At 42.1% G+C, this 25567-nt stretch overlaps 1 protein-coding gene and 1 long non-coding RNA gene across 7 annotated transcripts in view; one reads left to right on the top strand and one right to left on the bottom strand.

The window, feature by feature from the left end:
• Positions 1-22805, bottom strand: part of ARID1B (AT-rich interaction domain 1B) — an 807447-nt gene extending 784642 nt beyond the window's left edge. For 2 of the 4 annotated variants that reach the window (XM_078648614.1, XM_078648616.1), the window contains exon 1: positions 20733-22805. In XM_078648614.1, the coding sequence (XP_078504740.1) occupies positions 20733-22328 (1596 nt within the window). In that variant the 5' untranslated portion in view covers positions 22329-22805. The remainder of the gene's footprint in view (positions 1-20732) is intronic. The other 2 variants (XM_078648615.1, XM_078648617.1) reach the window with 1 other exon arrangement.
• The window catches only part of LOC144763224 (uncharacterized), a 497352-nt gene continuing 488764 nt past the window's right edge, over positions 16980-25567 (top strand). Inside the window, exon 1 of one of the 3 annotated variants that reach the window (XR_013596192.1) lies at positions 16980-17077. This is a non-coding gene — a long non-coding RNA (uncharacterized LOC144763224). The remainder of the gene's footprint in view (positions 17078-25567) is intronic. The other 2 variants (XR_013596194.1, XR_013596193.1) reach the window with 2 other exon arrangements.

The following is a 25567-nucleotide window of genomic DNA, read 5'->3' as shown; positions in this document are numbered from 1 at the left end:
TTTTGGGAAAGAGGGTGATTGAGGCTTTATGTGTGACAGATTTAGTCCTGAGTGATCAGAACCGCAGACTTAAATGGGACCAGGTTACCCCAATTACCTTTTTACAGGACACCCTGGCCAAAGTTGAGGGGGAGGTTGCAATCTGCTTGGATAATAATAACTCTGTGACTACCATGATAGAGGCTTTCAATGCTATCTGCCGTCAGGTCAACTCAGATCTGACCGTTAAGAAAAAGCCTAATACACATAGGGGCCCCAAATGGTTTGATTCAAATTGTTCCAAGGCTCACTCAATCCTCCTGAAAGCCTTAAAAAATAAACCAAGAGATAAAGAAATGATAGCATCACTGAGAAAACAATACAGTCATGCTATCAGGACGAGGAAATCTGAGATAAAAAAAGGAGGCCTGGAATGATCTATTGTCGCCCGATATACAAAGAGATAGTGCTAGATTTTGGGCAATAATAAACCATCCTTACTTTGTGGGACTAGAGAATCAGAGAGCAGATTGCACCATACCTGATGAACAGTGGGTCACACATTTCAGTAACATTTATAGCTGTCCTGATACCACTCTAGGCTGTGGAATGCAATTCACACAAGCAGTAACCACCATCTCCCCTTTTAGCATAGAGGAGGTGAAAAAAGCGATTAATGACACACTCTTTAAAAAGGCACCGGGGCCCGATGGGGTTCCCGCAGATTTCTTTAAGTGTGCCCCTGAATTAAGTGCCAAAATTCTCACAAATATTTTTAACGTTACCAGGGACTTTATTTTTCCTACTAGCTGGGCTAAGTCCACGATAATACCGATTTTCAAAAAAGGACAGAGAACAGATCCGGCCTGTTATAGGCCAATCTCTCTCATCGATTCCAGTGTTAAAATCCTAGGAAGAGTCCTTTTAGGAAGACTGACCCAGCTTTTAGAAGGGAAGGGTGTCCTATCAAATGCACAATACGGTTTTAGAGCCAAAAGAGGAACTTTAGATCAGTGTCTAAATTTAGAACTGATCATAAATAAATACGCAATTGCCAAGGGGGGCTCTCTGTACATGGCCTTTATGGACCTCTCCTCAGCTTTTGACCTGGTTAACAGGGCTAAGCTGTGGGGGGTCCTTTTGTCCATGGGCATTGATGCTCCTCTGGTTAGGTATCTGGCCGAGTTACATAGAGATCTTAAGACCTCGGTCAGAGTGACCAGGGAAGGGAGATGTACTTGCCACTTTAAGTCAGAGAGGGGGGTTAGGCAAGGGTGTATCCTTGCCCCCCTTCTCTTCACTCTGTATATAAATGATCTTGAGGCAGTCCTGGCAGCTTCCCACACCGACATCCCGCGTGCAGGTGAGACAAAGATACCTGTCCTCCTGTACGCGGACGATGCAGTCCTCTTGGCACGTTCTGGAGTGGCACTAAACAAACTCCTTTTATCCTTTGGGGATTTCATGTCCTCGTTGGACATGAAAACCAACACAGATAAATCTCATGTAATGATTGTAGGAGCCGCAGGCAGGAAAAGAAAGTCGAAAACATTTTATTGTGCGGGGAAAGAGGTCAGGAGAGTTCCATCTTTTCCTTACTTAGGAGTGACCTTTGATGAAAAGGGCACGTGGGGCCCCCAGCACTCCGTTAAAAGCAACGCAGTGGCAAGAGCGGCCGCTAGGTTGCTTGGTTTCGCTAAAAAACTTGGAGCCCGCCCCATGGAAAGCATTATAAAGGTCTATAAAGCTAAATGTTTATCGGTTGCCCAATACGGTTCTGTCATTTGGGGGTACACTAATCATGATAAAATCCAGAAAGCTGAAAATAAATTTCTGAGAACTTTGCTTTCTGTCCCTCAATCGACTTCCACTTATATAATACATACAGAGCTTGGATTGGGCTACATAACCGACATTTTAAAACTAGCCCCAGTTATTGGATGGTTGAAAATTTGGCTCAACCAGGAGCTTACATTAAATCATATTATCTTAAAAGATTGTTTAGCCCTGGATAGAGCTCATAACATCCCGTGGGTAAAATACGTTCAGACGCAGCTAATTTTAGCTGGCCGACCTGAACTTTTTTCTTCTCCACATTTGATAAACCAGGAAGATATAAAAACAGTTAAAAATATCCTGACAAATCTCTATGTTTTGGAGAGGGAAGCCACAGAGTTAAACAAACCCACAGTAAGGAAATATTGTATGCTGACATCTGTCCCAGGAATGGAACCATATCTTTTCCTGGTATCTAAACCATACCATCGTTTCCTTCTAACAAGATTTCGTCTTGATCTGATTCCCTTCATTCTGGGCAATTTTAAAACATGGAATAGACCCGATAATGCTGAACCATGTGATTGTGATCACTTTTCTATCCAGGATATGACTCATTTTATCTTGTTCTGCGGCCACTATACTGAGATTAGGAAAAAATATCTGCTTCCTATATTGTGCAATTTGGGCTTTACGCAGGTAAAACCAGCTTTGATGTTCCTGCAACTCCTTCCTAATGTAAAAGTAGCATTTCATGTCGCTAGTTTTTTGGTTGCAGGTGCACGCATAAACAAGCATCGCACAAGAACTAGGCATCTTGTTTCTGATTAATGATTACTTTTTTTATATCTTACTGTTCTTAATATTTTTAATATTTATGTATAACTTATTTCGTATATCGTGATTTTAGAGTTTTAAACAAAATATTGACTTGTACTAAATTGTGTTCTGATGAAATGTTGTCATGCATTAATGCTCATTCTTTTATGATTTTTAATAATCGAATAAAGATAATTGACTGACTGACTGACTGAGTTAGCCTCTATTTGATTCATTTTCCATGGTCATCCTCCCCCTTCCTTTGCCACTGCTAACTGTAGACTATGTACAGTGTAAAATCCACCATGCTGCCAAACGGGATATTGCTAGGAATTAGAAGGATGAATCTGCACCGTCGCTTAGGGTGTGGAAGAAGGGTCTAGATTTCTGTATGGGCCTCGATCGCCCGGTTTTTGAGGCCACAGGGTGCCCCCGTAAACACTACAAAATTTGAAAGAGGTGGACTGATTATAGGGGACTTTATTTGGAACCTCCCCCCACCATGCATGATGCTGAGGAACTAATACCTTGATATTACTTGACCGGTATGTACGCAAGGCTGGTATTTAATTTGATCATCAATGGCAGATGCTTTCTCTCTATATAAGATTCATATATGTCTTGAACGGAGATAACGTGGCACAGTTGTTTGTTTTCCTTTCATTTTTGTTTGCTTCTTCTGTTATGTCCTTAGCCTTTTTTTGCATTGTATTTTTCGAAGAATCAATCTTCTATCATTAAGGAAAATGTTGATACATACATTTGCCACCTTATGTTGTGGGCACTCTGTGCGGCCCTTGTATTATATTGGCAGTCAACAATAAAATATGTTGTGAGAAAAAAAAAATCCACCATGCTAACAGACTGTCTTCCGTCCTAACCTCAATGGGCTAGAACAAATATCTGTAGATTTGGAAAATCAGGAATTAGGCAACTGTGACTGCAAATAACTTCTCTAAACACATGAGTTTAACTTCCAGGTTCACAATGGCTGTGAGTGAGGTGTTCACTCTTCGATTATCTTTATTCTTATGTCCTAATCAACGCAAACATCAGCCTCTTATAAATATGCACCCAAACCCAAGTGCATGTTAAATGGTGGATACAGGTTGCCTTTACCTGATGAAAGTAGTACTGATGAAAACCTTTCTGAACTAGAGATCTATGAACTCCGCCAGCTTATGTTTTGATGCATACTCTTAACAGTTGACTTTTTACTTCCCTCTACGCCACTATATATTGACTCATCCGCCTAGCCAAGTTGGGACTACCTCTTCAGCTTGGTCTTGCGACCTCCTGCATCATTCCTGATTATCAAGTTGTATTACCCAGCCATGTTTTTATTTCCTATCTGTGTTCTTTTATATAGACTTTCTAGCTCTTCTCTGGATAGGTCCTCCTCTACCAGCTTGTGCTGTAACTTCCTGCATTTCTCATGAACATGTGTTATATGGTCACATTTGTTCCTGATCATTTGTAAAGTGCTCCGATACGCTTTTGGGTCATGTTCACGCTATATAAAACTCTATAAATAAACAACAGCACCTTCAGGGAATACATTTTCTTTGAAATCAAATATAATCCAAAATGGGAGCCATGTATACATAAACACTACAGACTTATCCCATTCCAACCAACCTTAGCCTGAAACTAATCCCGACAGAAAAAACGTTTTTGTGTAGGGCTTTCAAGAAACCTATCTTTCACACTGTGGCTGACTTTCAGCACACAAACTACTGCCAGGGCACCAAAATTTATATGTTATGAAAAACGTGATTTTCTTCCATACAAGTAAACGTGAAAATAAAAGCATATATTGTTGGACACGTATGTTTTTAAGTGAAATAGGATTCCTCCCAGCATAAAGGTGGGGAGCAAGCCGGGGGTGGGGGCTTCAAAAAGAGGCACCCAATTTGTTCCAAAATGACAATGACACCGGACTGTAAAACAAAGTTCAAAAGGCTGGGTGCTACGATGTGTTCTTTTCAATAAACGACCGCACCGTGTCTTACATTTAGAAAAGAAAGAGCTCCACGAATGTGAATTCCTTTAAGTCACTCCATGTTCATTTATTTATTTGTACAAATTTTAACCGGAAACATCTTCGGATCTCGGAAAGCAGTTGCCTGCCAAACTCACACGCCGCGCAACTGTTACCTAAACATCAGACTGCATTTATTTCAGCGGCTTTACTCAATTTCTTCAGTTGGCAGTGGTCTATAAATATACCTCAGACACCAAGGGCTATTTTTAGATTTCATTCACACACCCAACAGAAGAGAATTGAACTTCAACTACAAGCACACCCCTCCGAGGCAACAGCTGTTTTAAGTTTTCAGCGGAGCTTCGGGGCGATAGCAACACCTACTGCACAGTTTTCGCTGCTCCTTTTAAAGCATCTTTTTTCCTGAAAAATCGTTGGGGAATTTGAATGCGTTTTGCTGAAATGCAGGATTTCTGGGTGGATTCAAGAGCAGAGTTGTTCCCATCCATATTAAGCGCGATCAATTGCATCATTTCGTTCATTGTAATTGACGTCAATTCAAATCAAGAAATACATAGCTGTGCTTTCTAAATACTAATTTAAAAACAGAAGTCTATTTGCGCTAAATTCTATAGGAATACAACACTGCACCTAGGGTTTTGCTACATAGACTGCAGGCACTTATCAAATGAGGAAGAACTACCCGACTATTTCTCACGTGTATGAGATAGTTTCAGTTTAATTCATGAATGTGTTTATAGGGACTTAAGCAAAGCTGTATGTTGCACACAATTCTATCACATGACTGAGAATCAATTCAGCTTAAATGAAAGAATATAACAAGGAGTGGCAAACTATTTTTAGGTATTCTTCGACCAGCCATAGAAAACCCAGGCCTATTATTAGAGCAGCAAGAAGCATTTAAGAGAGAGAGTTTTGGGGTTCTGCCAAAAGCAAATATGGTTCACAATTCCTTCCAAAGAATGAAGGCAATCATTCTTAAATCTTGTCACAGGACTGAGTAGTAAAATTAACTTCCTGTGTTGCACGAAAAAGAGATTCAAGTCAGGTTTGGCATTGAAGAATTACCCAGATGTCCACACAAAAGCAGAACGGTGCTAATCAGTTTTTCACTATCTCAATAATGCCAACACCAAATGGGAAAGCAATGTGCCAATAAGATTATTTTTAAACCAAAAGCTCTCAGTTCCAATAAGATTTGGGCAATGCAATAAACAGACCATACAAGTTCCACCATGTCAATTCCTTTAGTCTCCACTCTGCACAACACCAATAAAAAACAAGCATTTTTGCAATGCAATAGGTCTCGCATTTGAGAGAGTTAAAGCTGTTGGCATTGTAAATGACAATGCCTTTCCTTTATGTTTTAAAAACCAACACGTAATTAAAAGGCATTGCCATTTACAATGCCAATAGCTCAAACTCTCACAACTGCGAGACCTATTGCTGCTACGTATGGCTCCGTAATAGAGTTCAGGCTTGAGTATGTTATCCGGTCTCTTTTTTATATCCTTTGCATTCTTAGACTTGTGGATCTTTAGTTCCAATGATGGTTGCCAGCCTAAAAATCCCTGACTGCAAAAGGATAAATGGTCATGGTGAACTAATCCTGTTTGACACTGGAGGCTCACGAGATCTCTAGGAGTAGTTTGAAGAACAGTCCAACGGGGTAATAGATCAAATCTGAACATAGGTAGGTAGGTGGGTGGGTGAGTAGACATTGAAAGAAAGGCTGGAGTGTATTCCTGTTCTGGATGAAAGGCAGGGCCGGACTGGGAACCAAAACCGGCCCTGGCAAAGTGCTCGGCCGGCCCCCCCTCCTCCCCCTTGGGGTGAGGGGGTGGCACCAAGCTCTTTACCAGGGCCGCTTTTCCGCCGAATTTGTTACAGGGCCGATTTTGCAGCTTTGCTGCAAAAACGGCCCTGTCACAAAAACGGCCTCCACCCTTGCGGCCGACCGGGGAATTGCCCGGTGCCCGCAACGGCCAGTCCGGGCCTGAGTGTGTTGAGAATAGAGTAGGAGAGAATGCAATAAAGAAATCAACATATGGGTGAGATAACCCAAAATGTGTGTGGATAATATGTGGGTTAAAGCGGTACAAAAGGGGGTGGTGATGGACGGAGCATCTGAACCAATCAAACACTCACACCCAGTCAAAAGATCTGGGTTTGATCCATCACCGTCCCTTGCTCACTTTGCCACTGGATTCAAGCAAGCCGGGCTGAAGACGGCTGGAATGCCAAAAAACGGTCCTCGGAAGCTTGTTTCCGGTCCCGGGAAGGCATGGCTTGGCAGTTCGGGCTGGACTGTTCCCATGAGGCACAGGGTCAGACTGATTTGCATATAGCCATGTCTGAACTGGGGTGGCAGAGTGGGCTAAAGAACGGTGATGGATCAAACCCAGATCTTTTGACTGGGTGTGAGTGTTTGATTGGTTCTGATGCTCCGTCCATCACCACCCCCTTTTGTACCACTAATATGTGGGTTAGCCAGTGTATCATGGTTTATAGTGCAAGAAAGGAATTTGGCAAACTGGCCACTGTCTGAACTGTTAAATACAATATTCAGGGTTTAGTGGTCTCTGGGCCTCGGTGCCACTGCACCGGCTGCACCAATGGAAGCCTCTTACCTGTGCAAGGAAGGACTTGGGCAAACATGCCACTGTCTGAACTGTAAAATACGACACTAATCAGAGGTCAGGGGCCTCTGGAGCCCGGTGCCACTGTGCCTGCTGCACCAATGGAAGCTACTCCCCTGTGCAAGAAAGGAATTTGACACACTGGCTGCTGTTTGAACTGTGAAATACAGCAATAATCAGAGTTCAGGGGTCTCCTGGCCCCAGTGCCACTGCCCCTGGTGCACCATTACAAGCAACGCCAGTGGATACGAAAGCTAAAAAGTATGGGAGAAAACAAATGCCAAATACGAAGTTTGTGAAATGGAAGAGCCAGGAGAGGTTACTTGGGCGATCAGCTCATGCTGCAGGGAAAGAAGGACGCAGCACAGCAGAAGGGCACAGCCTGCGGTTTCCACGGTCTGAGGTAAGGGTTACTTTGCAGTATTTAAACGTTCAAGAACTGGTGCCCCTGTAGCATACTGAATAACAATTTGGAGATGGCCCTGAACAGAAGAGACTTTCCAAGATAGTGCAATTAAAAATCAGACGCTCTTTATGACCTTATGGAAACGTTGACTTTAATAACATCGCGATAGGCAAAAAATATATTATGACAAATTACTGATTCCTGGGTATGACATCAGTGCAGGCCAGCTGAGTGCCTGCTCCCGCTCCTGAAGGCCTCATCTCTGTGCAAGAACCTGCTGCAGAGGAGTGCATGTACATCAGAACAAACGTGCGTGACACATAGCTTCACCACGTCCTCGTTGATCCGCTTGTGATCCCTGTCCACCAGGTCCATCTCCTTGGTGTGCAGGTCCCGGATGATCTTCTCCTCGTAGAAGCTCTGCCCTTCCGACATGTCTTCTCCTCGCCCAGGCCCAAGGTGCGGGTAAGGCTGGCGGCGGGTCCCAGGCGGGTGGCGCACAAGGTGGATGGGCAGTGAGTGCGCACGAGGTGGATGGGCAGCGAGTGCGTACGAGGTGGATGGGCGGTGAGTGCGTACGAGGTGGATGGGCGGTGAGTGCGCACGAGGTGGAAGGGCGGTGAGTGCGCACGAGGTGGAAGGGCGGTGGGTGCGCACTCGGGGTCCCAGGACGGTGTGAGCTGCCCTCCGGCTGACGACCCCATCCTGCGTGCCACACGACAACTGCCTAACATACCTTCACCCCGGTGGGGAAAAGAAGGGAGGTGTGCAACCTAATTGATCAACATTGAATGGAGGGTCTCTAATGCTCACCAACTCTGCTAAACAACCACATTTTTAAATCAGGCTTGCATGAAAACCACAGATCTTCACTGGAACATCTGCAAGCAAGCAGAGTTTACAGTGGTTTGCTACTCCCAACTTTATTCTTGCTAGCCTTGGAAGCAGTGATTCCTGCAGCCAGGCTTAATGTCAGGTAAAAAGATACATCATGACACCAGTGCTGAGAAATCTACAGTGATCTCAGGTGTATCCGAAGTCCTCCAAAGATTAGCGCATAAAATGAATTTAAGTTTTACAATGTAGCAAAGTAAAAGTCGAGAAATGTCAGGATGTGCTTTGATTTCATACATCTAGTTACCCTTCAAATTGAGGTTTACCACCAGCTACTACTACTTAGTTAGTTGTATACTGTAACCGGGGGTTCTATCAAAGGTGGAAGGATAATTGCTTGCCTAGTTTATAAATGGCTTTAATATACTTTTGCTCTGTCTCCTGTAAAAACGTACAGTCTTCAGCTGCATTTCAATAACTAGAGCGCTTTCACTAACATGGTAAATAACCATCTAAAAATAAAACATTTAGGCACTTAAATGCGCACACATCTTAGGTGTCTGCCACTGCTTTGTTGTACAGAGTAGCATTCTTAAAACAAGCAAGAAATAGTAGGCAAAAGGGGGGTGGGGGTTTGGAAAGTGTTCACTCATAATTAAAAACATATAATGTGTGGGGGGTGAGCCTGCCCATGCATATGAAGGCAAATTCATCATAGGCAACAAGACAATTAATACATTGATTCTCTCCATTAAAATGGACACATTGCTTTCAAAATCAGTCACTAAGACAGAATAGGTCACTTGCTTTCTACAAATGTTACTCATTTTAAACAATGTATTATGTGTTCGATGCTCGATTAATGAAACATGCGGTGCCCTTTGACACATGACGAGCGTGATAATGAACGTCCAGCTTCAGACAACATTTAGAATGTTCATTTTGGGTGAGGATAGCGAATAGCTCCCTTGAAAAGTAAGATATTTGTTATGAAAAGTTGGAAAAAAGACATGATGGGTTTAAAAAAAATGAATTACACAACTAAGCAGCCTAATGCTAAAATGTAATTAGAAAGTGAGGAGCTACACAAGTATTTCAAATTACAAGAACTACAATGATGTGATCATACAACACATGAACAGGGACTTCACCAACAATACTCTACAAAACCCCGACTTCATAATTAATCTACATGGCAGAATCAACATCAATGGCTCCTCAACAATTAAAAGCTTACCACTTATTTGCCATAAAAAAAAGATAGTCAATAAGGTAGTCCTCAATGCCTTCCTTAGTCCCCAGTAAAGGCCTTTCCGACTTAGCACTAACTAAGAGCATAGCAAGGAGGACCGGTGGAGAAATATGATAAATGTGTGTCTGTTCATATCGTTGTTGGTATTGGATTTGTCATTTTGGGGCACTGTAATTAACCACAGTTAGCGTAACACAACTCAAACGTAGTCATTTTATTGACAGTGGATGCAGGAAATACTAAGTTGGTCATACCGATTGGAGCATGTGGCCTTCCGGTCACACAGAGATTTAGGTAAATCAACTTCCCATGTAACCATAGTGGTGTTCTAAAATGATGCAGTCTGCCCATACCTGAGCACAATAATATCCATTGGCATCAAGAGACACTATATATATAAAGTAACAATATTGCATAGATAATGGATTACTTGTATTACTGTCAAGTTAATGTAGCAATTAACAATCCAATTTACAACCTCGGTCACAAAACATTGTAGCGATATACTGGTAGTAACAAACGTTTCTGACCAAATGAGGGAAACATCTACAGGGCAAGCCAGAGGCTTACTTATTGCAATGGGGTTCAAAGACAGGTTGAATGGCCTGAACGCAACACACAAAAGAACTACAAGATAAAGAATCTCATATACAGAGGGGCACATGAGACCCATCGGAGCGTTGACAATAAAATGTGAATCAGTATAACCAAATCTTATCGCCAATTCAAAAGGGGATAGAGGGAGTACACAAATAGCTGATAAACTGGAGAATCCAAGTGTGTTGTCAAAACGTTAAATTTGTTTGGGACAGTCAACTAATTTGGGGAATGGAGATTCAGTCGTGAAGAAGCATGGAGACTCCATCCGTGGATGTCTCAGAAGACGATAAACGGTGTCTTCTGCTTTATTTTGTCCTTACCTGAAAACAAATGTACGGTAGCATACCGCCTGCAGCGGCACCTAATTTAACTTAATACATTTGCATTTGTTCATGAGGGACATACAAATATACACAGAATTCCTCCCACTTTAGTTAAACTACATTTTCAGAATAATTTAATATTTATCTATGAATGCCAGTTTGTTCCTTAAGAATGATAAGTGGAAATGCTCACGAGGAAGGGCTGGTCAGACTGCAATTGCCCCCATAGTAGTGAATGGTGAGCTTCAATGGACCATCTTTAAGAAAGCCATTGCTTGTGTCTCATTTTGTCACTGATGTAAAGAAAACAGGTTTCCTTAGTTACAAGCGCAACATTTAACTTTTCTGAAATGGCAAAATCAAACCAGTCTCTTTAAAGTAGTATTCTGCTAAATTTAGGAATACAAGCATATTACTCACACCTTTTAAATTATAGAGGTAAATTAGGTTGTTCCTTTCCTTTGAGAGCTGGTTTTTGATTTAGAGGTTACCCTTGAATGTCAAGGCTATCACTGGTATTGGCATAAATTGTAAACTATTTAGGGGGTACAGGAATCTCCATGGTTTACACAAACTTTACCCTATCCTCTCTGACAGCTGTTGAAATGGTCACGAGGAGATGGGCAAATGTATTTATCTGCCCTTCTTTAAGAATTTTGGAGCGGTATTGCTTCCTACAGTGAAAATGTTTTTCAAATAAAGCTGTCTCTCAATTTTGTAACAACAACTGGCTACAAGGCACTTTTATTGAGAATGCATCAGACTTATAAACTTCAGGTGTTCACTTACTTGATCGCAAGCTAATGTTAAGCATTGACACAATATTGTGCAATTGGAAACCTGCAAAACAAGATTTAACCACATATTTGCCAGCATGGTTGTGTTTCACTAGGTGTGCGGATAGCAGACCTATGCAACACTTGTCCTTTTTTGGACAAGATTGATCAATACCCGCAGGAAATACACCTCCTTGACTCAAAGTCGTTCATCAATGTGAATTCCCTATAGCTTCCATGCAAAAGTAAGAGGTATCTAGCTAGTGCTGTTTGGAAATCATAGGATATTTTCCTGGTGTTACTTCCCTTTAGGCATACTGCTAATTAGCATTTTATTTAAAGTACTTCCTATTCTTTTATGCTCCTGATACACTATTATCATACTTTAGAGCTCAGTATCTCTTTTGGATTTTTTGGGGTCAGATACTGAAAGTCATCTCTTGACTCCTTGTAATGGTATGCTGTTTTTGCGTACCTCTTGCTCCTTCTTTAATTAATTTGGTGGATTTTTTTTAAAGTCTAATGAAATGGTTGAAATATAAATTATGGAGGAGGGAAAGGAAATGTGGCACCTCATCTTAGATGCTCCTCCCAATGGAAACTAATCTCCACATCTTCCCGTAGTAATATGGACTTCGGACGGTTTGAGGCTTGGTGTCTGCCATGCAGGATGCAAACAAAGCACACAAGCTGCTCTTTGCTTCATCCTAACCCTCTCCTTCAGAACCGTGTGTCTGGTTGTCTTCTCACACTGACAGAACAAAGATGGCCCCACATCCTGCTCAGGGGGCTCAAGTACTTTCCTTCAGCAAGCTCCAGCTTCGCTGTAGATGCTCTCGTCTTACCCATCAACAAGTCAATGCACAGCACAGAGCCACACAGTGATAAACCATCCAAAATTACCTTGCCAGATATGTTAAAATTCAATTTAAATATTGAAATCAATGAAAGACACTGGTATGATACTAATAAATGTCTTACACCATGGTCTATCACCCAAGACGCAAAGTGGTGTGTTACCGGATATAAACGTAGGTGGCAACTGACAGAGAGAGCATCACCTCTTTCAACTAATTGTCACCCATTTAACAAATAAAATGCAGGACCAAAACGCCAATGGGCTCGCCATCATAGAAAACCTTCCTTACCCTCCAATAAAAGTGTCATATCCATTGATTTCAAGTTGAAAGCCCTCCGAGAACACTAAATCTCAACCTCCTTTGATTATCAAAATGTTGAAAGGTATGCTATATTAATGAGGAATAACAGAACATTCCTTATTCACCAGAACAACAGAGAATAAGACCTGTAACCTTTAAGGTAGCAGCAAACACATTAACCAATTGAGCGCCCTTACCCCCACATTTTATTACTGTGTACAAATTCCTTGTACCAAAATACCTTACCACTGCATTGGTATATTAAAATGAGGGTTTGGTGTCCTAATACAGCATATATGGCCAACATGAAATTACCAGATTCTGAAAAATTGGGGATTTGCATGGTTTTGAATTCTGTAATGAAATGGGAGATTTCCAAAGTAATGGGAGGATAGTTATGAATATCAATCTAGCCGCAAGATGCAAATGAGAAGAAAAATAAAACTGCCTTGGTGCTTATTTTACTAGTATAAAAAAGAATATAGAAATGCCTTCAAAACTTGGAATAAATATGAGCACTGAATGTAAACCAAAGGCTTTAGGGTTTCATCAATTGTAATTTTTTCCACTATTTGGCCTCTCTACATATGGTGCCCTATACAGTCAATACAGTACGCACAGACACTGTACGTGCCTAGAAGAACTGCAATTGTCTTAACTGACAATGCCAGGATTGATCTCACTTTGTGGTACCACAGCTAGGTTATAAAAAGACTTATGTCTATGACATGACATTACCAGTGATCATACATTATCCCCAAAGACCTGAAAGAAATATTCCCTTGCTAGTGATACTTAACTAATTTAAGAACCAGGATTAACTTAGCTAATTACCCGGACTTGTCTTAATACTTTTTTTAGTACTATTTATGTAAGGTACTTAGTGCCTGCATTAACATGTACGTTCTCAGTGGATTGGTCAAATGTTGCCATTCATAAAACTTCCAGTCATGCGACTTAGTGCTATGCCTGTGATTTTCCTTCTAAAATCACTAGACTACCGAGTAAACCTAATGTGTCTTTTTGCCACAAAAATGAACATGAAGTTTTTAAAGGGACTTTAAATGCAACATGCTGTTATTCATAGGTCTATAATAGAATGACCATCACATGTTGTGATAAACTGAGGTTATTCAGAATGGCTGTAGTTTATACTTGTAGATCAAAAGATTCTCACATTTTGACAGACTCTGAAATATGATGTATGGTTTCCCGCTCTCGTATAAGCTACATTTTTTGAGGAGGAAATGTAAAGTGTTCATAAATATATGCGCGTTGTGCCATGTTGTTAATATACATGGCCGGCACCAAGCACATACCATTTAAGGTGCAACGTAATTCATAGATAAAGTTGGAAGATGGGCTGGATGCCTCATCCGAGGCTGCTTATGACCACCCACACCTGTCATACAACAATAATTCAGTACTCCACTGTTCACTGGTAAATAGTTGCCATTTTACCAACGAAAGTGTAGAGACTCCATCTGCCTCATTAAACTGTGTTATTTGCATAAGCTTTATTAGTAACTGCCCATATTGCTAAAATGTCACTCATACTCTTACATAAATCTCAACTGTCTTCTCTCCATCCTTCAATCAGTGTTTTGTTCTACTTACTCTGCCGAAAACATCTCGTCTTTATATGGCCAATAGCTTAACCTCGCCTGGCACAAAACATAATCCTATCGTCTAGATCTTGATCGTTGTGCCTCTTGATATTGCTGAATAGAGTTTCCTGATCTCTTCTCTCTATAATTTAATCTTTCTGGTACACCACTTCAGTGGTTTGCTTCCTGACTCTTATCTTGTGTTTTAGACAAGGCATAACAGATTCCTTCCCTCAGTGGCATAATGTTGCCATGGGCTCCATATTTGGTCTCTTCTTTTTCCAGATCTACATTACCCATCTTGTTTGTTTAAGCTCTTCGTTGAGAATTTCCTTTCACTGCAAGGCAAATAATTCTGAAATCTTTCCTTACACTTTGAGGACTCTGTAAGGAAAGCGTTCTCTAGTTGTCCATCCTCTGTCCAAACTTGGAGGTCCCCTCACTCATTCCACACTAACCCATCTAAAACAGAGATCATATTCTTCTTAATTATCTTCCACCTATGCCTGTCATGTTCGTCCTTCAATATTATTTCCTCCTGCTGTCCTAGTGAAATCATGAGGTCATATTCGCCTCTGCCCTTTATTTTTTTTTAGTAACATCTCCACCATTGGCTCCTCTTATTATTATTATTATTATTATTATTATTATTAGGATTAGAGAATCCTAGTTTTTGGAGCGTAGATGATCAGGAGCGAAAATAGACCGAGTACAGAGAGAATGATGAGATGCAATAAAACATTCATAAACTGAAGGTTGCTTGAGGGAGCATAAAGGAGTAGCGAAACTGGATCAATAGAGGTCAAGATTATACATTTGAAAGTATTGCAAAAAATCCAAAGAAAATGTGAGTAAAACGGACACCAGCATGAAGAAAGTGGTGTGGAGGATGGTAGTGTAGCTATAGAACATAGGCAAAATAAAATCCTGATTGAATGATTTAAAATTGAGCTGCGAGTGTCAAAGGAGTAGGCAGGAAGAGCAGTAATTAAAGGATAAAAGAGAAGAGAAAAGAATTTTGATAACCTCAAAAGTAAGAAAGGGATGGATTTTTCTCATATTTTCTTCCACTTCTGTAAATACATAGTACATTCCACACTTTCTACTCGTCCTAAAATCTCCTCTCATCTGTCTCGTTTCACTAATTATATTTATGGTTTTCATGTGTAGTTTCCTCTAGGTGACTGCTGTTTTAATTTGTTTTGGTGCAGTAAAAGCACCATATAAACACAATGGAATGCGCTAACCAAATATAGCAATATCAGCGATTCTGTTGACACTCTAACTTAATAAAACGATTACCTTTTCCTCGATCCATAATCAACCTTCACTTGTAGTGCTGGCTGATACATAAAATGGTTGATCCACACTGACCCCCACACCTAGGGATCAAGCAACTATCATTTATCATGTATGCAACCGTAGTCAATGGCCAGCATTTTTACTATACACATTCACTGATATAATGGTAGAATTCAGTCGGAAGTGATATTAGAAAAAAAGTAAACAGTTTGTTGTTGGTCATGTAACAGGGCCAGTAACTAAGCAGATGATGCCAGGCTCTGCTGCGTAAACTCATAAAGGCCACACGATCAAACAAGATTCTGACCCAAGCAAGTTTGATTACAGAGCCCAATTCTGGAAGATCACTGCTTAGGATATTTAGTACCTTACTTATACAAGTATCATATTTTACAGTTTAATTTATTTAAGGCATCTTTGGGAAAAACATGTGAAGTGCATATTTGGTGATCAGATTTAATTTGTTAACATGTGGCTATGTATCACTATTAGGCTCCTCCAGCCTTCCTTGAGAGGGGAATGTAGTAATAAAGGGAACCTGAGGGGCCTGGCTTTAGCCATACAAAATGGTATAGTGCACTTCCCTTTAATGACAGTTAATGACCCAGAAGGCAACTTTTCAAAAGGTCATATGGCACAGTGTTTACAAATACTAAATCACGTTTGAGGGCGAATTCGTTAAACGTTCCCCACCTACCTCCTACAACCACACTGCCTTCACATTACAGCAATTATATTTTAGTGGGAAACGCCGCATTTCAAATAGATGGGCGTTTTCACGTTTAAGAGAACTTCCAACGTACACATGCCCTTACATGACAAGAGTGGAAACTATACAACTGAGTAAGTATTTTTAGCCAATGGCAGCAGCCAGAACAATAGGATCATTATTAACTCCATTCCACCCAAAACCTTTTTCTCGGGACTGTTACTCGCCTTGGTGAAGTCGGAATAAGCAACAGCCTATGCTCCTACTGCTCAGATAAGGGCCGTACAACTCAAATTCCTACGAATGTAGCTGGGTTCGAGCGAAACTAATAGAAAAAAAAAAGATTAATAAAACGAGCTCGCGCAAAGGAAAATGTGAGTCTCCACTATGGTATACAGAAATAAGGTTAACTGTGCGGGATTCACTAAATTTCAGTAGGTGGAAGCGGAGTACGAACGCAAAACACAGCAATTGAGATACTACACAGCACCGCCCGATGTCTTCCAGTGGAGTATGTATTACTATTTGTAGTATTTTAATAATAAGATACCACGGTTAAAGAAATAGAAACGTCTTAAAGGAGGTGAACTGTTCGATCAATGACACTTCTAAGACCAGAAACAATGAGAGAAAAGCAACAGATGCAACTTAAATAAATAGTTTTTTCAACTGTTAGTAATCTTATACAAATTTATACATTCCAAAATGGCCACCGTATTTCCTTAACTCTGCCACCAGAGTCACTTTGTTCTTCAACGCTAGTCCACTTTTTATTTCTTTCACCCAAGCCAGAGCTGAGCGTCTTCCAACGTGCTGTGCTTTTCTCTCATAATTCTAAGGAACAGACTGCGGGAGACAAGGAGCGACTGTCTGAATAGCAGCAATAAGGGGTATTTAAAATTGCCTTTCCCCCTTTTTTTTCTTTTTGGAATGTATTGGACTGCGTCAACCAACGTTTTCTATGTTCTTACAGAGAGCTGGCCTCTCATTGAAAACTAAGAAATCTGAGTGAAACCTCAAACCGAGGGTCTTCTGACGTCTATCTGCCAAAACACCACCTTAATAACTTAATAGATGTGCAATAAAGCTCTGATATCTCAATTTCACTCTTCTACTAATCCGAGGTTGAAGGAACACGGAAAGGATAATAATATACCCGTCTAATCGCCATCGTTTGTAGCAACCACCAAAACTACAATTCACACACTGTGGTTAAAAAAAAAAAAAACAAATACAAGTCTCATTCATTTAACCACATGTTCAAGATAGTATTGGGTGGGGAGGGGGTTCGTCTAAGTGCACCACTGTTGCATCTTTGGCATGCTAAGAACTGTGTGATGACCAATGAAACACGTGCTTAAACCTAACCATTTCAAAAGCATATCTTCAAAGTAGGATGCGCAAAGGGGGAGGGTGGACACACACCTAGCCAGTCAAATCAGCTAAATAAACCAGGCCAAACTAAAAGTCATAGACAGATAGCCACTGCTTTATAGTAGATTAACAACAGCCAGCAATTTAAAAGAAACAATCTAAGCTTTTTCTGACGAGTTGAAATGGAGAGTACATTGGACCCAATCAGAACTGGCTAGATGGATGCACACTAGACATGGATAATATTTTTGTGTTCTGATAGTGTATTAAACATTTTTCCAAGAAAATTAGAACAATGTCCAAAAAGCTAACAAAATACTATGAAATACATTACATCAATGCCCAATAGTAATTTTCTCAGTACCCTGAAACAGTATATGTTACCCACCTAATACACAACATAAGAACTCACATACTTTACCTTCATCAATGGAAATGCGTAGCTATGAGAAAGAATAGCCCCAACATATTAGCATTTCCAGTGGCATACTAAGTCCATGGTTAATATACACCCCCTTAAAATATACTTCACGTGATTGATGCAAAGAAGCGTCAAGATACAGTTTCTTCACCCACCACGTTTGTTTCTATGTTCAAACCAAGGTAGGGGCTATTCAACTAATAGCTGGGTAATTAACGAAAAATGTCTTTTTATTCAACAATCTGAGACATTTCTTTAAACAATACAACAAAAGCCATCGTATTACGAACGCTTGCACATAAATACGATCCTTTTCAATTTCATGTTATACTGCGTTGGCAGGTTAAACCACCGTTCCAAAAGAAATGCTATTATGCCTGGACTCAAAATACACCACTAGGCATAGCAGTCGACAAAATCAGAAAAAAAATCTTGCTAACATTTTCATCTTTCAAAATAAATATGTCAACATTCGGGAAAATATCTGTAATCCTTAGATTGAAATTCCTGCTGATGAAAAATACTAAATAAAAGAACACACTAAGCATAAATGTGTAAAGACTTATGGTCGTATATAGAGCACGAATGGCCGTAGCGAGAGGAGAATAAGATATATTTTGAAAACTAAAACGTGGACATGAACAACAAGTGTTAAATGTTTAATCTCTAACCTCTGGTCTTTCTGCATAAGGAAAGCGGCAATCTCCAACAATTTATTCCACGGTGCTCTCCTAAAAAAAAATCTAGAACTACGTTTCCAACACAAAACATGTAAGCAATTAGTGCACAAAAAATCTGAACATTGGTGCATAAAAATATATGCACAAAAAATAAATATTTTGAATATAGGATATGAGCTACAACACTTGCATAATGTTAAAAGCAGCATTCAAATAAATTAGCAAACTGGGCAAATCGGAAGCATATTTCCAAAGAAACATGGTAGGCCATTCTGCTATAAAACGAAGGCTAACGTGGTAAACATGTTAGATTTAGCTCTGTGTTTAGGACGAATACTAATAACAGTCGTGCACAGAACACCTATTTCAATACAAACAAAACATGGTAAATAAAAAGCCTGACACAGAAACATGTTTGTGTTCGGCACGAAAAATATACACACAATGTAAAATATAAATTCTTGAGGCTTGGGCACATTCTCCCCGACAGCTAAACACATTTTAATATGGGCACTGCTTTGACAAAATTAACATTTACCATATTTCAGCCTGTCACTTTGTTCAAACAGATGAAATAGAAACATGCATGCAAATCAGTATCCCGACTGTTTCCGCCAGCAATAATGAACTGTATTTCTAGGTGATCAGGGTGTTTGTAATGTAAACTGCAGATGTACTTTTGTTTTAAATCTTCTTTCCTGGGGATCTTTCACCTGCCGCGGGGAGCGATTGCTTTGTTATTATGTGTAGGCAGGATGGCTGTCTTCTGTGTGTGCTGCTCAGCACTTCTATTTACATCAGCAGTGCTAAATGCCCAATGGTGAGAGGCGAGCCAATCAGATGGCAGATTAGATGTCAACTCCGAGGCAGCTGTCTGGAGACTATTACAGCCACTTTACCTCCACAATTCAAATTCCAAACCTTGCAAAGAAGATCAAGTCACTGTTTCGGCTCAGCTGCAAGGCAACAAGCACTAACCATAGCGCGAGGCCTCCTGCTCGCCTGCCGCGCTGGGGAGCTGAAATAAGCAATCTAAATGGATTCGATTCGCAAAATAATGTTATCTGATAAATTAATAACCTATTGATTGGCTTTTCACATGTTCAGAAATACTAAGATTAGCTGCTCTACATGTGCTAAAGATCCCGCTTTTACTGGTATGCGCTTTCCTTCGAAGCTCACACTAAAGGCTAGGTTTTTATAGCCATATTGAACCACGTAAAGAACCGACAGTCCTACCTACCTCTCGTCGTGATCCTAATAACATTGATGGTAATGCCTTCATTTTAAAAACACACAAGTTGGATGCTATTTAATCTCTGACTTATTTTACTGAATACAAACGTGGAACAAAATTAACGTATTTCCAATATGTATGAACGTTTCCTCTACACATATGCATGCAACAACTGCAGATATTTTTTAAAAGCAAACACAACCAAACACCACTGTACTTTTATCATTTCACCTCATGGAATGTGAAGGTAGGAAAGAGGAAAGAAGATATGTTTTCTCTACCTATGAATATTTTACCGTGACATTTAACCCTAAACTGCAGAGCCCATTCCCACACAATGATAAGCCCTTACCTTCACCTCAACACATATACCTGGGTAACTGTAAAAAAAAAAATCGGGAATGGTGAGGTGAAGGATTGTGCTCTCCATTGCAAAGGAAAGGCCAAGTCTGCAGATATACCTAAACAAAGAGTGTTTTTTTTTTAATTCAATCCAAATTAATGCCCCACCCATGAACACGCAAAGGGGTGTTAATAGGGCTGTTAAAGGAATAATTTATAGGATCAGTTCACGAACTAGGAGCACCCTTCCACCTTTAAAATAAAGGAATTTCCAGTAAGCTAGGATATCTGAGTTGTTATTTTACACAGCTCTTACTATTGTATTGTCAGTCCCCTATCTTTTATGTAATGCATTCCTGGTGGCCTTTGGCACTCTGAGGAAGCCAACTGGCATAATGCAACACCCAACAGTTCATCAATAGATGCATCAAAAAATAAAAATGGTGTCTTAGGACCCGAGCGGTATACAAGGGTCAAAGTTGGCCATTTACCTGGGCTCTGCCATGGCTGTGTACTGAGCTTCCTGGGCTCAAGGCCGGGTGGCTCCTTTGTGGTCCCCCCCAGACTTGGTTGCCGGTGTTGCCATATTGTGGTGAGCCCATGTCCTTCCCCATGCCTGCTGGCGGCTGCTGCTGGGGGGCATGGGGACTGCTGCTGCTGTAGTCAGGGTAGCCACTGCCACAACTCCTCATCATGGGACTAGGGGAGGTCAACAGCTGGTTCAAAGTAGGAGTGGCCCCAGATGGGTGCTGGCTCTGCTGCCCTGCAAACCTTTGGAAGCCTCCAGCCTTATTTAGGCTGCTGGGAGTCCCGCCAGAAGTGCTGCCACCTTGCTGATGTCGAGGGGAGCCTACCACCCCATAGCCACCGTAACTTCCTGCTCGACTTTCCATGGGAGCGGCCCCACCTCCTCCTCGGCTGGGCCGCACTGGGTAGCTTCCTGGGTAGTGGTTGTAAGTCGGCCCACTGTGGTTAGAGTAGGCCTCATGAGAGTTGGTGTTATTGGTAGAGCTGTGTGGCCCGGACTCTGGGTGCTGCATCAACCCTACACCAGGGCTTTGTTGTCCACTGTGTTGATCAAAGGCAGGCCCAACAGCTCTACTTCCAGTAACAGGGGCAGGACTGCAGCCCCCGCCACCATAGTAGTGGTTATTATAGTCAGAGGAGGATGATGAAGAGGAGCCCGAGCTGTGCGAGGATGCGCGACCACCACCACCTTGGTGGTGCTGGTGGCCATTGCCATTGTTGGTGCTGTGCGGCCCACCTACTACCCCTGACATAGGTGTCAAGCCCGGCTGCTGCTGTTCAGAGTAGGGACCGCCACCACCTGGCTCCCCCAGTTGGTCCTCCTCCTCCTCCTTCACCAAAGGGCCCCGGATAACACTCTGTGACTTGGTACGCTGCTCCAGAAGACCCGTTGGGGCACATTCCTTAGTGCGGCCTGCTCCATGAGGATGGGGGTCCATGTCAGGCACCTGCTGCCCGGCACCTTGTTGGTAGGGGTGTTGCGGTCGGTGGAGGGACTGCGAATGGTGGTGGTGTTGCTGGTGGACTTGTTGGGGATGTGGATGGTGGAGGTGGCTGTGGTGATGAAGGTGCTGAACCTGGTGGTGGTGAAGCTGGTGGTGGGCAGGGTGCTGGTCTCCATCATCGTTCCCTCCTCGACCACTCTTCAGCTTATGATTGGGTAGGACACCAGTCTCCAAGCCACCACTAGGAGAAGACAAAGCAGAACTACCTCCTTCCATGGCATCGGAGGAGCCACTGCTGCTGTTGTTGGTGGAGCCGGGGTCCCTGGAAGGGGAGGCAGACCTCGCACTGGCCATGCTGAGCTGCTCGTGGTGATGCTGGAGGTGGTGGTGATGGTGGTGCTGGAGGTGGTGGTGGTGGTGTTCCCCATTATTGTTGTTGTTATTCATGCTGCCGCTCCCTCCGCCGCTGCTGCTGGTCCCATGCTCTCCTGCGGGCATTGTGGCCCCTGCCTTCCCAGGGCCCCGCTCCGGACTTAAGCTGGGTGACAGACCCGGGTTTTTTCCCTTATTGTTCGTCTGGGCTGCCGCCGCCGCCGTTACCACTTGCGCGGCCATGATCACTCCAACATTGCAAAGTCAAACCCAGTCAGCAGAAAAAAAAAACGAAAACACAGCCCAGAGCCCCGCAGCCGGCAGCGGGAGAGCAGGCCAGCGGGGGAGCCCACCGAACACGCCTAGCCCCCTAGAACCCGAGCCATGCTCATCCCAACAGGGGCTGGAGGAGGAAGCCAAACCTCCCGGTCTGTGACAAGACAATGGTAATGTGCCCTTACTGCCGGTGCCCGTCTCCGCCGCTCCTTTCTGCTCTCATGCTCAGAAGTTTTTGTTCGGGTTTCAATGAAACGCTCTCCTCCTTCTCCTCCTTCCCTTCTCTAACCCGGATATGGGCAAGATACGCGTCTGGTGAAGCCTATCTGGCCCAGCATGGCACAAGAGGCGAGCTTCCAGCAACTATTATCCACTTCTTTCTGGGGACTCGGGCGGCTGGAAAATCCGAACTGGATCCGTTCCCTGCCCCCACCACCGCACTCCTCCTCCTGCTGCTTTTAGTCCCTCCTCCCCGAGCCAGCCAGGCAGCTCACACGGGCTGTGCGAGCAGCAAGAGAGAGAGAGTGAGAAAGAGAGCGAGCGAGCGAGCACAGGCTAGCCATGCACGCTCTCACACAGACACGCACACAGGCTCTGTAGGAGGATTACTGCATGAGGCGCGCCTTGCAAATCTGATCACAGGGCACTTCTGCTAATGAAGCTCGACAATCATGCTATGTTTGCTGATGCAGGCTCCCCTTTTGCAGAGCGAGTTCCCGTCAAGAGTAAGCATACAGCAGAATGTTGTTTTGTAGGAAAATTATGTTCTTTAAACTACAGACAGAGCACTTTATTCTTGTGTTGAAGTCTTCTTCTTTTTTACAACAAACTCTGCAAATTGCAGTTGACAGAGAAAAAATAGTTAATAAAAAAAAAGAAGTAGCATTGCTTTTTCAGAAATTTGCATATTGTATTAGAGTATTTTATGGTACCACTCGCAAAAACTGGCGAAACCAATCTCCAGGCACTTACATTGATTACTTGTTGGTGGTACTGCTCAGAAGCCTTGCTAGCAAATGTATAATCATTTCATTGTGCGGTGCCTCATAGGAAGGCTGTATCCAATCAGGAACTGTGCCCAGAGGAGATTCCAAAGCGTCATATCACACAGTCAGTGAGCCGTCATTGACCCCCTCCAGCCACACACACACATGGAGTCGCCCAGACAAGGAGAAAGACAGAGGCAAAAGACTGACAGACAGCGAGGCTCCGAGACATGGAAGCCCAGGCAGGAAGGACATGGCTCTTACAGACAATGGGGCACAGAAACAAAGGAGTCTGGGCCAACATGTGCTATGAGGTCAACTGGGGCGCAAAGAGAAAGAGGATGGTGTTCACCCAGATTCATGAATAACAGTAAAACTTTTTTTATTAGCACGCCCTGCTTCCTCCTCCTCCAACCTTCTCTTTAAATGACGCTTCAGGGAATCCTTCGGTGCTCACATTATAAATCTGCCAGAGGGTTACACATTCCACAGAAACCAAGACACAACACATCTCCCCATTTTATTTAACACACACATCTTAAAAGAAATGAACGACAAAAATAAAGAATAATATTAACTTACAGCGTAAGATAAGTGTAACCATACGCTTATCTATTACAAAAATACCAAACATAAGGTTACAGTCTACAATAATCCCCCCAAACCAAACTGAACCAAAATCTCAATGAACAAATGTATACAAGTCATAGAAAATCCTTCTATTTACGCGGCCATACAACTGAATGACCTTATGCATCTTCTCCACCACATTCACTCCTCACCACTTCATCAGACACATTCTTCACTTCCCTCCTCATATTGGTCTCTTTATTGCACTCGACATTGTTATTACCATTCAACCTTATTTCTTTTCCACCCTAACAAGGGGTCTTCTCAAATAATCAATAGCTATGATCAGATTCCCCAGCACGCTGATCAGATTCCCCAGCACACTCACACTCTTCATCACACATCCTTCTCTCACCCCTATCACATTTTATCAATCTACTGAGCTGCCATACCATTCCATCAGTTACTTTAGCAGAAATCTTAAACATGTTAACAACTTTTAAATGGTGCAGTATATCTGTCACTGCCATTGGATATAATTTGTGGAATTTTGACTTTCATCACTCTAGATACACCATGTTTGCAGTCATAATAATCCTTATAGGTGTTTTGTGCCTTCTCAGTATTCAGTCTGACCTTATCTTGGGACCAATCACTGAGCCTTTGCTTAGACATCCAACACAGATCCTTAGTGTAAATCTCCTGCTGCCTCAAAAATTTGAATGGGGAAAACCCTGTTACATTGGGCGTAGTGCGATATGACCAAATCATTTTCTGTAACTCTGATTGCCACACTTTTCCTTTAAAGAGATTTGAATGCTACCCATGATTACCCAGTTAAATCGTTCCAAATTTCCATTCCATCAGGATGATACACTGGCATGAAATTATGTTCCATCCCATTCCTGCCCAACAACTCCTTCACTTCTTTGGAAGTAAATTGCTGGACGTTGTCGGTAACCACTCTCTTGGGACCATTCCCTCAAAAACATCTGCTCCATAAATTGCACTGCAGTGTTGGTATCTGCTCCGGTCACAATCTTTATTTCAGGCCATTTAGAAAACATGTCCACTAACACAATCACATACTTACCTTCCTCACTCATTCTGCATATTGGTCCCAAAATATCTATACATACCGTTTCCCACGGATATTCACAAAGAGGCATGGAGACAATGGTGGTCTTAACGTAACTTGCAATTTATCTGCTTTGGCACAATCCCTAAATAAAATAAACGGACATATCTCTCATACACAACTTCCATCCCTGGCCACCAGTAAATTTCCTTGATATTCCTCTTGGTTTTCATTATGCCTAAATGGCCTTTATGATTAATGTCCAGTATCCTCTGTCTTACAGTAGAAGGAGGGACACTGCTGTGTCCTTGCAAAACATAACCAGCAACATTCATGTCGGATTTCCCCAAAACTCCTTAATTCTGGTGTTAAACTGTCTTTTCCCCCCATGCCTTATAACATTTTACTTCTGACCATATGTATAAGTTCATCCTTAACACTTGCTAAAATCTACTCTTCAATAGAAATAGCACCTGGCACTGGTACAAGCAATCACTCAATTCCATATCCTTATCCTTAGTAGAGGCTAGTGCTCTGCTCAAGGAATCAGCCACACAATTTTTTACAGTATG

This window comes from Lissotriton helveticus, chromosome 6, assembly GCF_964261635.1.
Source record: "Lissotriton helveticus chromosome 6, aLisHel1.1, whole genome shotgun sequence".
Taxonomy (NCBI): Eukaryota; Metazoa; Chordata; class Amphibia; order Caudata; family Salamandridae; genus Lissotriton; species Lissotriton helveticus.
The sequence above is the reverse complement of the archived record's forward strand: the minus strand, read 5'-3'. Positions and strand labels throughout refer to the sequence as shown.